This window comes from Entelurus aequoreus, linkage group LG21 (genome assembly GCF_033978785.1).
Source record: "Entelurus aequoreus isolate RoL-2023_Sb linkage group LG21, RoL_Eaeq_v1.1, whole genome shotgun sequence".
NCBI classification, from domain to species: domain Eukaryota; kingdom Metazoa; phylum Chordata; class Actinopteri; order Syngnathiformes; family Syngnathidae; genus Entelurus; species Entelurus aequoreus.
The window spans coordinates 49580259-49595258 of NC_084751.1; the positions used below are offsets into that span (position 1 = coordinate 49580259).

General features: G+C 44.0%; 1 protein-coding gene across 5 annotated transcripts in view; it reads right to left on the reverse strand.

Annotated features, from left to right (window-relative positions):
- LOC133638802 (anthrax toxin receptor 2-like) overlaps positions 1-15000 on the reverse strand; it is a 47064-nt gene that overhangs the window by 7808 nt on the left and 24256 nt on the right. For 4 of the 5 annotated variants that reach the window (XM_062031770.1, XM_062031772.1, XM_062031773.1 and 1 more), the window contains 5 exons: positions 12737-12806; positions 10440-10518; positions 4740-4835; positions 4622-4669; positions 3811-3906 (listed from right to left, as the gene is read on the reverse strand). In XM_062031770.1, the coding sequence (XP_061887754.1) occupies positions 3811-3906; positions 4622-4669; positions 4740-4835; positions 10440-10518; positions 12737-12806 (389 nt within the window). The remainder of the gene's footprint in view (positions 1-3810; positions 3907-4621; positions 4670-4739; positions 4836-10439; positions 10519-12736; positions 12807-15000) is intronic. The other variant, XM_062031771.1, reaches the window with a different exon arrangement.

The window sequence follows — 15000 nt, forward strand, 5'->3', positions numbered from 1 at the left end:
GGAATAGAAGAGAAGAAGAGAGAGAGGGAATAGAAAAGAAGAAGAGAGAGAGGGAATAGAAGAGAAGAAGAGAGAGAGGGAATAGAAGAGAAGAAGAGAGAGAGGGAATAGAAGAGAAGAAGAGAGAGGGAATAGAAGAGAGAGAGGGAATAGAAGAGAAGAAGAGAGAGAGGGAATAGAAGAGAAGAAGAGAGAGAGGGAATAGAAGAGAAGAAGAGAGAGAGGGAATAGAAGAGAAGAAGAGAGAGAGGGAATAGAAGAGAAGAAGAGAGAGAGGGAATAGAAGAGAAGGAGAGAGAGGGAATAGAAGAGAAGAAGAGAGAGAGGGAATAGAAGAGAAGAAGAGAGAGAGGGAATAGAAGAGAAGAAGAGAGAGAGGGAATAGAAGAGAAGAAGAGAGAGAGGGAATAGAAGAGAAGAAGAGAGAGAGGGAATAGAAGAGAAGAAGAGAGAGAGGGAATAGAAAAGAAGAAGAGAGAGAGGGAATAGAAGAGAAGAAGAGAGAGAGGGAATAGAAGAGAAGGAGAGAGAGGGAATAGAAGAGAGAGAGGGAATAGAAGAGAGAGAGGGAATAGAAGAGAAGAAGAGAGAGAGGGAATAGAAGAGAAGAAGAGAGAGAGGGAATAGAAGAGAAGAAGAGAGAGAGGGAATAGAAGAGAAGAAGAGAGAGAGGGAATAGAAGAGAAGAAGAGAGAGAGGGAATAGAAGAGAAGAAGAGAGAGAGGGAATAGAAGAGAAGAAGAGAGAGAGGGAATAGAAGAGAAGAAGAGAGAGAGGGAATAGAAGAGAAGAAGAGAGAGAGGGAATAGAAGAGAAGAAGAGAGAGAGGGAATAGAAGAGAAGAAGAGAGAGAGGGAATAGAAGAGAAGAAGAGAGAGAGGGAATAGAAGAGAAGAAGAGAGAGAGGGAATAGAAGAGAAGAAGAGAGAGAGGGAATAGAAGAGAAGAAGAGAGAGAGGGAATAGAAGAGAAGAAGAGAGAGAGGGAATAGAAGAGAAGAAGAGAGAGAGGGAATAGAAGAGAAGAAGAGAGAGAGGGAATAGAAGAGAAGAAGAGAGAGAGGGAATAGAAGAGAAGAAGAGAGAGAGGGAATAGAAGAGAAGAAGAGAGAGAGGGACACTATATTGGCAAAAGTATTCGGCCACTTGCCTTGACTCACATTTGAACTTGAAGTGCCATACCATTCCTAACCCATAGGGGTCAATATGACCTTTTGCAGCTATTACAGCTTCAACTCTTCTGGGAAGGCTGTCCACAAGGTTGCAGAGTGTGTTTATATCTTCTGGGAAGGCTGTCCACAAGGTTGCAGAGTGTGTTTATATCTTCTGGGAAGGCTGTCCACAAGGTTGCAGAGTGTGTTTATAGCAATTTTCCAGCATTCTTCCAAAAGTGCATTGGTGAGGTCACACACTGATGTTGGTGGAGAAGGCCTGGCTCTCAGTCTCCGCTCTAATTCATCCCAAAGGTGTTCTATCGGGCTCAGGTCAGGACTCTGTGCAGGCCAGTCAAGTTAATCCACACCAGACTCTGTCATCCATGTCTTTATGGACCTTGCTTTGTGTACGGGTGCACAGTCATGTTGGAAGAGGAAGGGGCCCGCTCCAAACTGTTCCCACAAAGTTGGGAGCATGGAATTGTCTAAAATGTTTTGGTATCCTGGAGCATTCAAAGTTCCTTTCACAGGAACTTAGGGGCCAAGCCTGACTCCTGAAAAACAACCCCACACCATAATTCTTCCTCCACCAAATTTCCCACTTGGCAAAATGCAGTTTGAAATGTAGCGTTGTCCTGGCAACCTCCAAAGCCAGACTGGTCCATCAGATGTAAAAGTGTGATTCATCAGTCCAGAGAAGGCTGCTCTAGAGTCCAGTGGTGATGTCCTTTACACCACTGCATGCCACGCTTTGCATTGGACTTGCTGATGTATGGCTTAGATGCAGCTGCTCGGCCATGGAAACGCATTCCATGAAGCTTTCTGCGTACTGTGCGTGGGCTAATTGGAAGGCCAGATGACGTTTGGAGCTGTGTAGCAACTGCCTGTGCAGGAAGTCGGCGACCTCTTTGCACTATGCACTTCTTTGCACTATGCACTTCAACATCCGCTGACCTCTCTCTGTCACTTTACCTGGCCTACCACTTGGTGGCTGAGTTGCTGTTGTTCCCAAACTCTTCACTTTTCTTATAATAAAGCCCACAGTTGACTTTGGAATATTTAGGAGCGGGGAAATTTCACAACTGGATTTGTTGTACAGGTGGCATCCTGTGACAGTTATATGCTGGAAATCACTGAGAGCGGCCCATTCTTTCACAAATGTTTATAGAAACAGTCTCCATGCCTAAGTGCTTGATTTGATACACCCGTGATTAGTGATTAGGACACCTGATTCTCATCATTTGGATGGCTGGCCAAATACTTTTGGCAATATAGTGTATTTGTCTCCCAGTGCGTGAGGCAGCCAAAGTACGGCCTCAGCCACCCAGAAAGCCCAAGCCAAAAAATCAGTTGTGGTGTCCAGGAAACAGGGTACCACCGGCCCTACGCACAAAAGGCCAGCAAGCGAGAGGACCCTGGGCGGGTCAGCGGAAGGCCGAAGAGAGCCGCGCCCTGCCGAGGACAAGGCACGGGAGAAGCAGGAGACAGCCAGTCCCCATGACAGCGAGAGACCATACCCCACATGGCAGAAAGATGGGACGACTTGCCCCAAGGGACCCAGAGACTCCCCGCAGCCTGACGGGAAGACCACCCCACCCCACAAACAACCCGGGCCCCCACAAGCCCAACCCCCCCCCAGGAGAGCGTGGTGGGGCCCGCCCTGATCCGCCTCAGTCAAGTCGGTCACAGCAGGAATACCCAGCACAGGGCCCCGGGAACCACTCGCCCCACATGCAGGGACCACAACCATAGAGATGGAACAATCAGCAACAGAACATTCCCTTGAGGGAAGGGGGAAAAAGCACCACGCCACGCCACACACCCAGGCGCCACGCCACACACCTAGGCGCCACACAACGCCACGCCACACACCCAGGCGCCACGCCACACCACACACCCGGGCGCCACGCCACACCACACACCCGGGCGCCACGCCACACACCCAGGCGCCACGCCATGCACCAAGGCGCCACGCCACACACTCAGGCGCCACGCCACACACCCAGGCGCCACGCCACACCACACACCCAGGTGCCACGCCACACACCCAGGCGCCACGCCACACCACACACCCAGGTGCCACGCCACACACCCAGGCGCCACGCCACGCCACGCCACACACCCAGGCGCCACGCCACACACCTAGGCGCCACACCACGCCACGCCACACACCCAGGCGCCACACCACACACCCGGGCGCCACGCCACACACCCAGGCGCCACGCCATGCACCAAGGCGCCACGCCACACACTCAGGCGCCACGCCACGCCACACACCCAGGCGCCACGCCATGCACCAAGGCGCCACGCCACACACTCAGGCGCCACGCCACGCCACACACCCAGGCGCCACGCCATGCACCAAGGCGCCATGCCACACACTCAGGCGCCACGCCACGCCACACACCCAGGCGCCACGCCACGCCACACACCCAGGCGCCACGCCATGCACCAAGGCGCCACGCCACACACCCAGGCGCCACGCCACACCACACACCCAGGCGCCACGCCACGCCACACACCCAGGCGCCACGCCACGCCACACACCCAGGCGCCACGCCACGCCACACACCACGCCACGCCACACACCCAGGTGCCACAGTCTGCACGCCGCAACAAGAGCCAGCAGGGGTGGCATGATATGGATCTTCAATCACCTCCATGCGTTTGATTCCACCAGGACCTCTGCCTCCATAATAAGACGCATCCACTGTAGGCCATTTGTGTTTGGGGGAATCATCTTCTTCTTGCTCCTTAACAACAACAACAACAACAACAAGTGTTACTACTGCATATCTTCAAACATTTACTCTTTTGTCTTCATGCTGTTAGTTTTAATATTTCATCTCAACTTGACATCTAAATCAAGGGAATAAGCGGTAAAAAATGGATGGATGGATGGATCTAAATCAGAGAATACCTTTTCAGGTGATTCAAGTTGCAGTCCCAGTAAAAGCCAGGAGATGGCAATGTTGCTTTGTTTGATTTACAGGCGTCACTATTTTTGCAGTACCAGTAAAGGCCGCTAGATGGCAATGTTACTGTTAGTTGGATTTACAGGCGCCATTACAGTGCAATTGTTACACAATTTGACAAATAAATGCCTTTAGACAAGTTGAAATGATTAACTAGTCACTCGATATCAGTTACACCTACTGTGGTCTACAGAAGTTTTATGTTTGTACTTACAGCTTAATGTTATGTGCTAGACATTTCTATACTAAATGTACGTGTACATGTACTAAATGTACTAAATGTACTAGACATTTGTATACTAAATGTACGTGTACATGTACTAAATGTACTAAATGTACTAGACATTTCTATACTAAATGTACGTGTACATGTACTAAATGTACTAAATGTACTAGACATTTCTATACTAAATGAACTCATGTGCATTTCTTTTATTGAAGTTTGTGTCACGAACTCAACAACAAATCAACAACTGGTTTATATTGGACTCACAGGAGGAGGAGGAGGAGGAGCACGAGCGGGTGGAGGGTCTCTGATCACCTGCAATGAGAGAAGAAATAATTCAGTGTTTCATTGAGTTTCCCGCTCATGTTTCCTACTTTGAACTCACCACAGTGCAGCAAAGAGGCCAAAACCACCAAAGTAAAGCAAGAAGCAGCAAGCTGAGAAGAACCAACAGCAACCACAACACCCAACTCCCATCTGACTGTGACAAAGATGAAGATGTCATTGTGTTAGCATCTTTCAAAATGTGTGTAGCACAACACCCAACTCCCATCTGACTGTGACAAAGATGAAGATGTCATTGTGTTAGCATCTTTCAAAATGTGTTTAGCACAACACCCAACTCCCATCTGACTGACAAAAGTGAAGATGTCATTGTGTTAGCATCTTTCAAAATGTGTGTAGCACAACACCCAACTCCCATCTGACTGTGACAAAGATGAAGATGTCATTGTGTTAGCATCTTTCAAAATGTGTGTAGCACAACACCCAACTCCCATCTGACTGTGACAAAGGTGAAGATGTCAATGTGTTAGCATCTTTCAAAATGTGTGTAGCACAACACCCAACTCCCATCTGACTGTGACAAAGATGAAGATGTCATTGTGTTAGCATCTTTCAAAATGTGTGTAGCACAACACCCAACTCCCATCTGACTGTGACAAAGATGAAGATGTCATTGTGTTAGCATCTTTCAAAATGTGTGTAGCACAACACCCAACTCCCATCTGACTGTGACAAAGATGAAGATGTCATTGTGTTAGCATCTTTCAAAATGTGTGTAGCACAACACCCAACTCCCATCTGACTGTGACAAAGATGAAGATGTCATTGTGTTAGCATCTTTCAAAATGTGTGTAGCACAACACAAGCCAACATATTTTGTGCAATGAATGAAAAAATGGATGCAAGACCAAGTGGGACAAAATTAAGTAAATAAATCTTTAAATAATTACTTAAATATGTCATTGATTCATTATAATTGGAATACATTCATAAACTTGTTTTTAAATGTGTCATTGATGTATTTATTGTAAAAGTGCATATCATTACTTTATCAATATTTGACTATTTCAACATTTAATTCATTATTTAAATTATCTAATAATTGAATCAATTATTTCCTGGACATAAATCTGTTATGTAAAGTGTCAATAATTTATTTAATGTAAAATTGCATTTCATTATTTATTTCGTTATTTTATTATTTAATAATTTATTCAATTATTGAGTTCAATATTTCATGATGAATGAATTATTCCATGATGTATTGAATTATTTCACTATTTGATTGATTATTATTGATTTATTTAATGGTTCATGAACCAGTGCTTCATAAATGTTATTTTATCTGTCAAACTCAGTCATCAAAGTCATTGAAATAATCAATTAAATATTGAAATAATTAATTAAATGTACTTTTACTGTAAATAAACTGACACTTTTACGTATGCATTTAATTCCAGTGTATAATTTGTAATAACACTGTGGAGGGAGAGTGTGATCAGCGCGCCTGCAGGAGCAAAGGTCACCGCCGCTGTCGATGGTGTTGAGGGCGGAGCACCGTCGGATAGGGGCGGGGCATGTGCTGACGGCGAGACACAGGTGGCAGGTGATTAGATTTCACAGGTGGTACGTGGTAATCTAATCATCTCATGTCTTTAACGGTGAGCAGCCGGGAGCAGAGAGAGAGAGAGGATACGGGCGTGACTGAAAGGTGACGTTCTACTGGAGAGAAAGACTTTGTTGCATTAAAACTTTGTTAAACCGGCACGCTTGGCTCCTGTGAAGTGTCTGTCAGTGGGACCGCTAGGAAGCCACTTCCACAAACACATTTATGTCAAATGATTTAAAGATGTATTTCTTTCAGTTTTGACCCTGATTTGGAGATAAATGGAATAATTGACGTGCATTGTTCAAACTGAGCTAAACCATGACAAGGAATTAGGAATAACATTGACAGCATGTACTGCACTTCTACTTACGAGCAACAAGTCAAAAACGTCAATGTAAGATGAGAAAAATCAATCAAATAAACAGTTGAAAGTAGATGTAAAAAGACATGTCCTGTATCAAATGTCCTGTATCAAATGTCCTGTATCAAATGTGCTGTATAAAATGTCCTGTATAACATGTCCTGTATAAAATGTCCTGTATCAAATGTCCTGTATAACATGTCCTGTATAACATGTCCTGTATAAAATGTCCTGTATCAAATGTCCTGTATCAAATGTCCTGTATCAAATGTCCTGTATAAAATGTCCTGTATAAAATGAGCCTTGATGCCGGAATTTAGACACTTCAAAAAGTGTTTTTAGGAAGCTCATCATGGGAACACTGTTGTCACATTTTTAACAGTATGTAGGACCACATAAGACTTGATACTCACACAGGTCGTGGCATAAAGAGGGTGTAGGACCACATAAGACTGGATACTCACACAGGTCGTGGCATAAAGAGGGTGTAGGACCACATAAGACTTGATACTCACACAGGTCGTGGCATAAAGAGGGTGTAGGACCACATAAGACTTGATACTCACACAGGTCGTGGCATAAAGAGGGTGTAGGACCACATAAGACTTGATACTCACACAGGTCGTGGCATAAAGAGGGTGTAGGACCACATAAGACTTGATACTCACACAGGTCGTGGCATAAAGAGGGTGTAGGACCACATAAGACTTGATACTCACACAGGTCGTGGCATAAAGAGGGTGTAGGACCACATAAGACTTGATACTCACACAGGTCGTGGCATAAAGAGGGTGTAGGACCACATAAGACTTGATACTCACACAGGTCGTGGCATAAAGAGGGTGTAGGACCACATAAGACTTGATACTCACACAGGTCGTGGCATAAAGAGGGTGTAGGACCACATAAGACTTGATACTCACACAGGTCGTGGCATAAAGAGGGTGTAGGACCACATAAGACTTGATACTCACACAGGTCGTGGCATAAAGAGGGTGTAGGACCACATAAGACTTGATACTCACACAGGTCGTGGCATAAAGAGGGTGTAGGACCACATAAGACTTGATACTCACACAGGTCGTGGCATAAAGAGGGTGTAGGACCACATAAGACTGGATACTCACACAGGTCGTGGCATAAAGAGGGTGTAGGACCACATAAGACTTGATACTCACACAGGTCGTGGCATAAAGAGGGTGTAGGACCACATAAGACTTGATACTCACACAGGTCGTGGCATAAAGAGGGTGTAGGACCACATAAGACTTGATACTCACACAGGTCGTGGCATAAAGAGGGTGTAGGACCACATAAGACTTGATACTCACACAGGTCGTGGCATAAAGAGGGTGTAGGACCACATAAGACTTGATACTCACACAGGTCGTGGCATAAAGAGGGTGTAGGACCACATAAGACTTGATACTCACACAGGTCGTGGCATAAAGAGGGTGTAGGACCACATAAGACTTGATACTCACACAGGTCGTGGCATAAAGAGGGTGTAGGACCACATAAGACTTGATACTCACACAGGTCGTGGCATAAAGAGGGTGTAGGACCACATAAGACTGGATACTCACACAGGTCGTGGCATAAAGAGGGTGTAGGACCACATAAGACTTGATACTCACACAGGTCGTGGCATAAAGAGGGTGTAGGACCACATAAGACTGGATACTCACACAGGTCGTGGCATAAAGAGGGTGTAGGACCACATAAGACTGGATACTCACACAGGTCGTGGCATAAAGAGGGTGTAGGACCACATAAGACTGGATACTCACACAGGTCGTGGCATAAAGAGGGTGTAGGACCACATAAGACTGGATACTCACACAGGTCGTGGCATAAAGAGGGTGTAGGACCACATAAGACTTGATACTCACACAGGTCGTGGCATAAAGAGGGTGTAGGACCACATAAGACTTGATACTCACACAGGTCGTGGCATAAAGAGGGTGTAGGACCACATAAGACTTGATAATCACACAGGTCGTGGCATAAAGAGGGTGTAGGACCACATAAGACTTGATACTCACACAGGTCGTGGCATAAAGAGGGTGTAGGACCACATAAGACTTGATACTCACACAGGTCGTGGCATAAAGAGGGTGTAGGACCACATAAGACTTGATACTCACACAGGTCGTGGCATAAAGAGGGTGTAGGTCCACATAAGACTTGATACTCACACAGGTCGTGGCATAAAGAGGGTGTAGGACCACATAAGACTTGATACTCACACAGGTCGTGGCATAAAGAGGGTGTAGGACCACATAAGACTTGATACTCACACAGGTCGTGGCATAAAGAGGGTGTAGGACCACATAAGACTTGATACTCACACAGGTCGTGGCATAAAGAGGGTGTAGGACCACATAAGACTTGATACTCACACAGGTCGTGGCATAAAGAGGGTGTAGGACCACATAAGACTTGATACTCACACAGGTCGTGGCATAAAGAGGGTGTAGGACCACATAAGACTTGATACTCACACAGGTCGTGGCATAAAGAGGGTGTAGGACCACATAAGACTTGATAATCACACAGGTCGTGGCATAAAGAGGGTGTAGGACCACATAAGACTTGATACTCACACAGGTCGTGGCATAAAGAGGGTGTAGGACCACATAAGACTTGATACTCACACAGGTCGTGGCATAAAGAGGGTGTAGGACCACATAAGACTTGATACTCACACAGGTCGTGGCATAAAGAGGGTGTAGGTCCACATAAGACTTGATACTCACACAGGTCGTGGCATAAAGAGGGTGTAGGACCACATAAGACTTGATACTCACACAGGTCGTGGCATAAAGAGGGTGTAGGACCACATAAGACTTGATACTCACACAGGTCGTGGCATAAAGAGGGTGTAGGACCACATAAGACTTGATACTCACACAGGTCGTGGCATAAAGAGGGTGTAGGACCACATAAGACTTGATACTCACACAGGTCGTGGCATAAAGAGGGTGTAGGACCACATAAGACTTGATACTCACACAGGTCGTGGCATAAAGAGGGTGTAGGACCACATAAGACTTGATACTCACACAGGTCGTGGCATAAAGAGGGTGTAGGACCACATAAGACTTGATACTCACACAGGTCGTGGCATAAAGAGGGTGCAGGACCACATAAGACTTGATACTCACACAGGTCGTGGCATAAAGAGGGTGTAGGACCACATAAGACTTGATACTCACACAGGTCGTGGCATAAAGAGGGTGTAGGACCACATAAGACTTGATACTCACACAGGTCGTGGCATAAAGAGGGTGTAGGACCACATAAGACTTGATACTCACACAGGTCGTGGCATAAAGAGGGTGTAGGACCACATAAGACTTGATACTCACACAGGTCGTGGCATAAAGAGGGTGTAGGACCACATAAGACTTGATACTCACACAGGTCGTGGCATAAAGAGGGTGTAGGACCACATAAGACTTGATACTCACACAGGTCGTGGCATAAAGAGGGTGTAGGACCACATAAGACTTGATACTCACACAGGTCGTGGCATAAAGAGGGTGTAGGACCACATAAGACTTGATACTCACACAGGTAGTGGCATAAAGAGGGTGTAGGACCACATAAGACTTGATACTCACACAGGTCGTGGCATAAAGAGGGTGTAGGACCACATAAGACTTGATACTCACACAGGTCGTGGCATAAAGAGGGTGTAGGACCACATAAGACTTGATACTCACACAGGTCGTGGCATAAAGAGGGTGTAGGACCACATAAGACTTGATACTCACACAGGTCGTGGCATAAAGAGGGTGTAGGACCACATAAGACTTGATACTCACACAGGTCGTGGCATAGATGGTCATGGGAGCCGAAATATAGGATTGGCCATCGTTGAAGCTCACCAGCACCTCCACTGACCTGCAAACATTGTTTGAGTGTAAGTTGGTGCACACACAAGTCTTACAGGCCAAGTATTGCAGTGGCCAGTTAGATCCAGCAGGTGGCGATGCACCTACAGGTCTGGACTGGCACAGTGTGGTGTCCCAGTGTTAGGTCACTGGGACATGTTTAGGGTTGTTTTTTTTCTTTTGAACCAAACCCCATTCCGGTCTTTCAAGCCAAGTCTTTAAATTGTGATTTTAAAACCCGTATTTCTTTCATTCTTTATCATCAGCTAACAATGAAAGCTCCTCAACATCTGCATCTTGGTGACCTCACCAGCCTGCAGCATGTTTAGTGCCAGCAACATTGAGCCATTGGGAACAGGAAGCCATGTCCATTGATAACTTGCTCTCACAGTTCCTTTTTTTGCAATGATTGTTGAAGTGAAAGCATTTGAGACACTTTCAGGTCTAAGAAAGACGACAATATTAAAATGTCCCTGGGTGTTCCTCAAATGAATGCTTCTTTTCAGCTGCTACATTTGAAGTTTGTGTCATAAATACAGATGAGGTGATGTCATGAATACCTTGGTTGTGCCAAGAAACGCTTAAGAAATGCATTTTTCTTTTTCTTCATGACTCATTATTGGCTTAGTTTGAAAGACAACTTGGAATTATATTGCAGTTTAAATTCCATTGTTGTTTTTGTATCCATACCAAAACTGTATCTACAGTACACCACAACATGTAAGCAGTATCTACAATACACCACAACATGTAAGCAGTATCTACAGTACACCACAACATGTAAGCAGTATCTACAATACAACACAACATGTAAGCAGTATCTACAGTACACCGCAACATGTAAGCAGTATCTACAGTACACCACAACATGTAAGCAGTATCTACAGTACACCACAACATGTAAGCAGTATCTACAATACACCACAACATGTAAGCAGTATCTACAGTACACCGCAACATGTAAGCAGTATCTACAGTACACCACAACATGTAAGCAGTATCTACAGTACACCACAACATGTAAGCAGTATCTACAGTACACCACAACATGTAAGCAGTATCTACAATACAACACAACATGTAAGCAGTATCTACAATACACCACAACATGTAAGCAGTATCTACAATACACCACAACATGTAAGCAGTATCTACAGTACACCACAACATGTAAGCAGTATCTACAGTACACCACAACATGTAAGCAGTATCTACAATACACCACAACATGTAAGCAGTATCTACAGTACACCACAACATGTAAGCAGTATCTACAGTACACCACAACATGTAAGCAGTATCTACAGTACACCACAACATGTAAGCAGTATCTACAATACAACACAACATGTAAGCAGTATCTACAATACACCACAACATGTAAGCAGTATCTACAGTACACCACAACATGTAAGCAGTATCTACAATACACCACAACATGTAAGCAGTATCTACAATACACCACAACATGTAAGCAGTATCTACAGTACACCACAACATGTAAGCAGTATCTACAGTACACCACAACATGTAAGCAGTATCTACAGTACACCACAACATGTAAGCAGTATCTACAGTACACCACAACATGTAAGCAGTATCTACAGTACACCACAACATGTAAGCAGTATCTACAATACACCACAACATGTAAGCAGTATCTACAATACAACACAACATGTAAGCAGTATCTACAGTACACCACAACATGTAAGCAGTATCTACAATACAACACAACATGTAAGCAGTATCTACAGTACACCGCAACATGTAAGCAGTATCTACAGTACAACACAACATGTAAGCAGTATCTACAGTACACCACAACATGTAAGCAGTATCTACAGTACACCACAACATGTAAGCAGTATCTACAATACACCACAACATGTAAGCAGTATCTACAATACAACACAACATGTAAGCAGTATCTACAGTACACCACAACATGTAAGCAGTATCTACAATACAACACAACATGTAAGCAGTATCTACAGTACACCGCAACATGTAAGCAGTATCTACAGTACACCACAACATGTAAGCAGTATCTACAATACAACACAACATGTAAGCAGTATCTACAGTACACCGCAACATGTAAGCAGTATCTACAGTACAACACAACATGTAAGCAGTATCTACAGTACACCACAACATGTAAGCAGTATCTACAGTACACCACAACATGTAAGCAGTATCTACAGTACACCAATAATGTGCCTTACTGTCCGATGTCATGCAGCACAGGTGCTGGACACAGCAGGTAACCATCCACGGCTACTGTTGCCTTCTGGCCTGTCAACAAACAAACAAAAGTCAGATTTAGGGATGTAACAATAAACCATATTACAAAGTACAAAAGCAGTGAGATTGTGTAAATGTTAAATAAAAAGAGAATACAACAAATCCTTTTCAACTTCTATTCAATTGAATAGACTGCAAAGACAAGATATTTCATGTTCACACTAGTAGACTTTGTTATTTTTTGCAAATATTAGCTCATTTGGAATTTGATGCCGGCAACGTGTTTCAAAAAAGCTGGCACAAGTGGCAAAAAAGACTTCTACCCAATTCACGACTTGTTTTACAGGAGGCACTGACTGAAGTCTGTTGGTGCAACCGGCTAAACATTCACGTAAAATCAAAGGTACCATATTTTGATACCTTTGTATCAAACTGCAGACTTGGCACCGGCTCAAACACTTGGCCGGGAAACATACAGTCAAGCACTCGGACCGCCTCTAGGTAATATTACAATTTTACATATCAACAAAGCAAGAAGAAGGGGCTCTGAAGTACAGTAAGGCTTCAATTTTAAAAATGTATTAGCTCAATTATATTTTACATTGAATTTGCCGTAGACATGCTACCGGTTAGCATGAGTGATTTTACATAGCAATTTTAACACTTCCAAATTACAATCAATGTGTAATATACATCAAACTTACAGTAAAAACAATTTGTAGAACTCAAATAAAGAAAAGACACATTCCACTGAATGTAGCAGTAGTGGAAAAAACAAGTTGCCTCTACATTGAAGCTAGTATCATATTTATCTGATTTATGACACCAGAAGACTTCCAAAGTTTGTGAATAATTAGATATGATCAAAATGGTATCAATCTCACGGAAATCCTCCAGCCATTTTTAGAGTTCATGAGCAAGCCAGGCTGGTGATCTCCATCAACAACAATGTTTCATTAAGAAGACTTTGTGAGAGACAACAACAACTACTTTGGTGGAAATTAACATACAGAACCTTGTGTTTTTGAGCCCGAACACAAAGAGGACGAGCAAGAAGTTTTAGAAGCCGAGTGCCTAATGGCCGCCGCTTTATTATGACACTATAGCATCAGCAGCATTGCTAGGTGCTAAACATACAAACTAACCATTTTAAAGCAAAACAAAACAAACTCTTACTGTAATATTTCCACTCTCCGACGGGACACTCACATAATACCGTTTAGATGAAGATTCATTCGCAATCCTCACAAAGAGTTTAAAAAAAGTTGCATCAACTAGCGTCTTTTTGTGTCTTTGTGGCCATCTCGGGGATGTGAAAGTGGACCAGCCTGTCAGACCATGGCCACTTTGATCTGCTGCCAGCTGACAGATGCATGAATTATAATCCACAATATACTTTTAAGAAGTTGCAGACAAAGTACAAGCAGCTCAGTGTGTCAACAATAAACAATCAACTTGAACTTTAATAAAGTTAAGTACCAATGATTGTCACACGCACACACACGCACACGCACACGCACACACACACTAGGTGTGGTGAAATGTGTCCTCTGCATTTGACCCATCCCCTTGTTCACCCCCTGGGAGCTAACGGGAGCAGTGAGTAGCAGCGGTGCCCGCGCCCGGGAATCATTTTTGGTGATTTAACCCCCAATTCCAAGCCTTGATGCTGAGTGGCAGCATAGTAAGCTAGCATTTGCTCACTGCTATCAGTGCACCACTCAAATAGTCTGTCTGCGTTAGCGCTTATAATAACAATATCACTCATACTTGGTGACTTTTCAGGTCATGACATGTAAATGGAATATTGTTGGCGGTTTCTGGATGTTTTTAGAGGCTATAATGAGAGGACCCTCCATCTGTTGAATCAATTGTCAGATATTTATTTACTATTTAGAATGAATAAAAAAGCCAAGTATATGTGATCTTGTCTTGTATAAGAATTGTGAATGATAAACAGCACATCTCTTTACAATTTTGGCCTATTTCTAGTGTGACTGACCTAATAATATGTTCAGTTACCCTAGTGATGTCCATCTACGGAAATAGCTGGAGATATTCGGAGCGGAATATTCACATACTTTGCGGATTGTAAATACAATTGGACATGGTTTGATAGAATGAAACACAATTAAGCTTATATACTTATTTTTTCCACTTGACTGGTACTTTAATGGCAAAGACTACTTCTATGTTAATGAACCGCAGCTTCCAAGTTCAAGCAGCACTTGTGCAGCCTAACTAT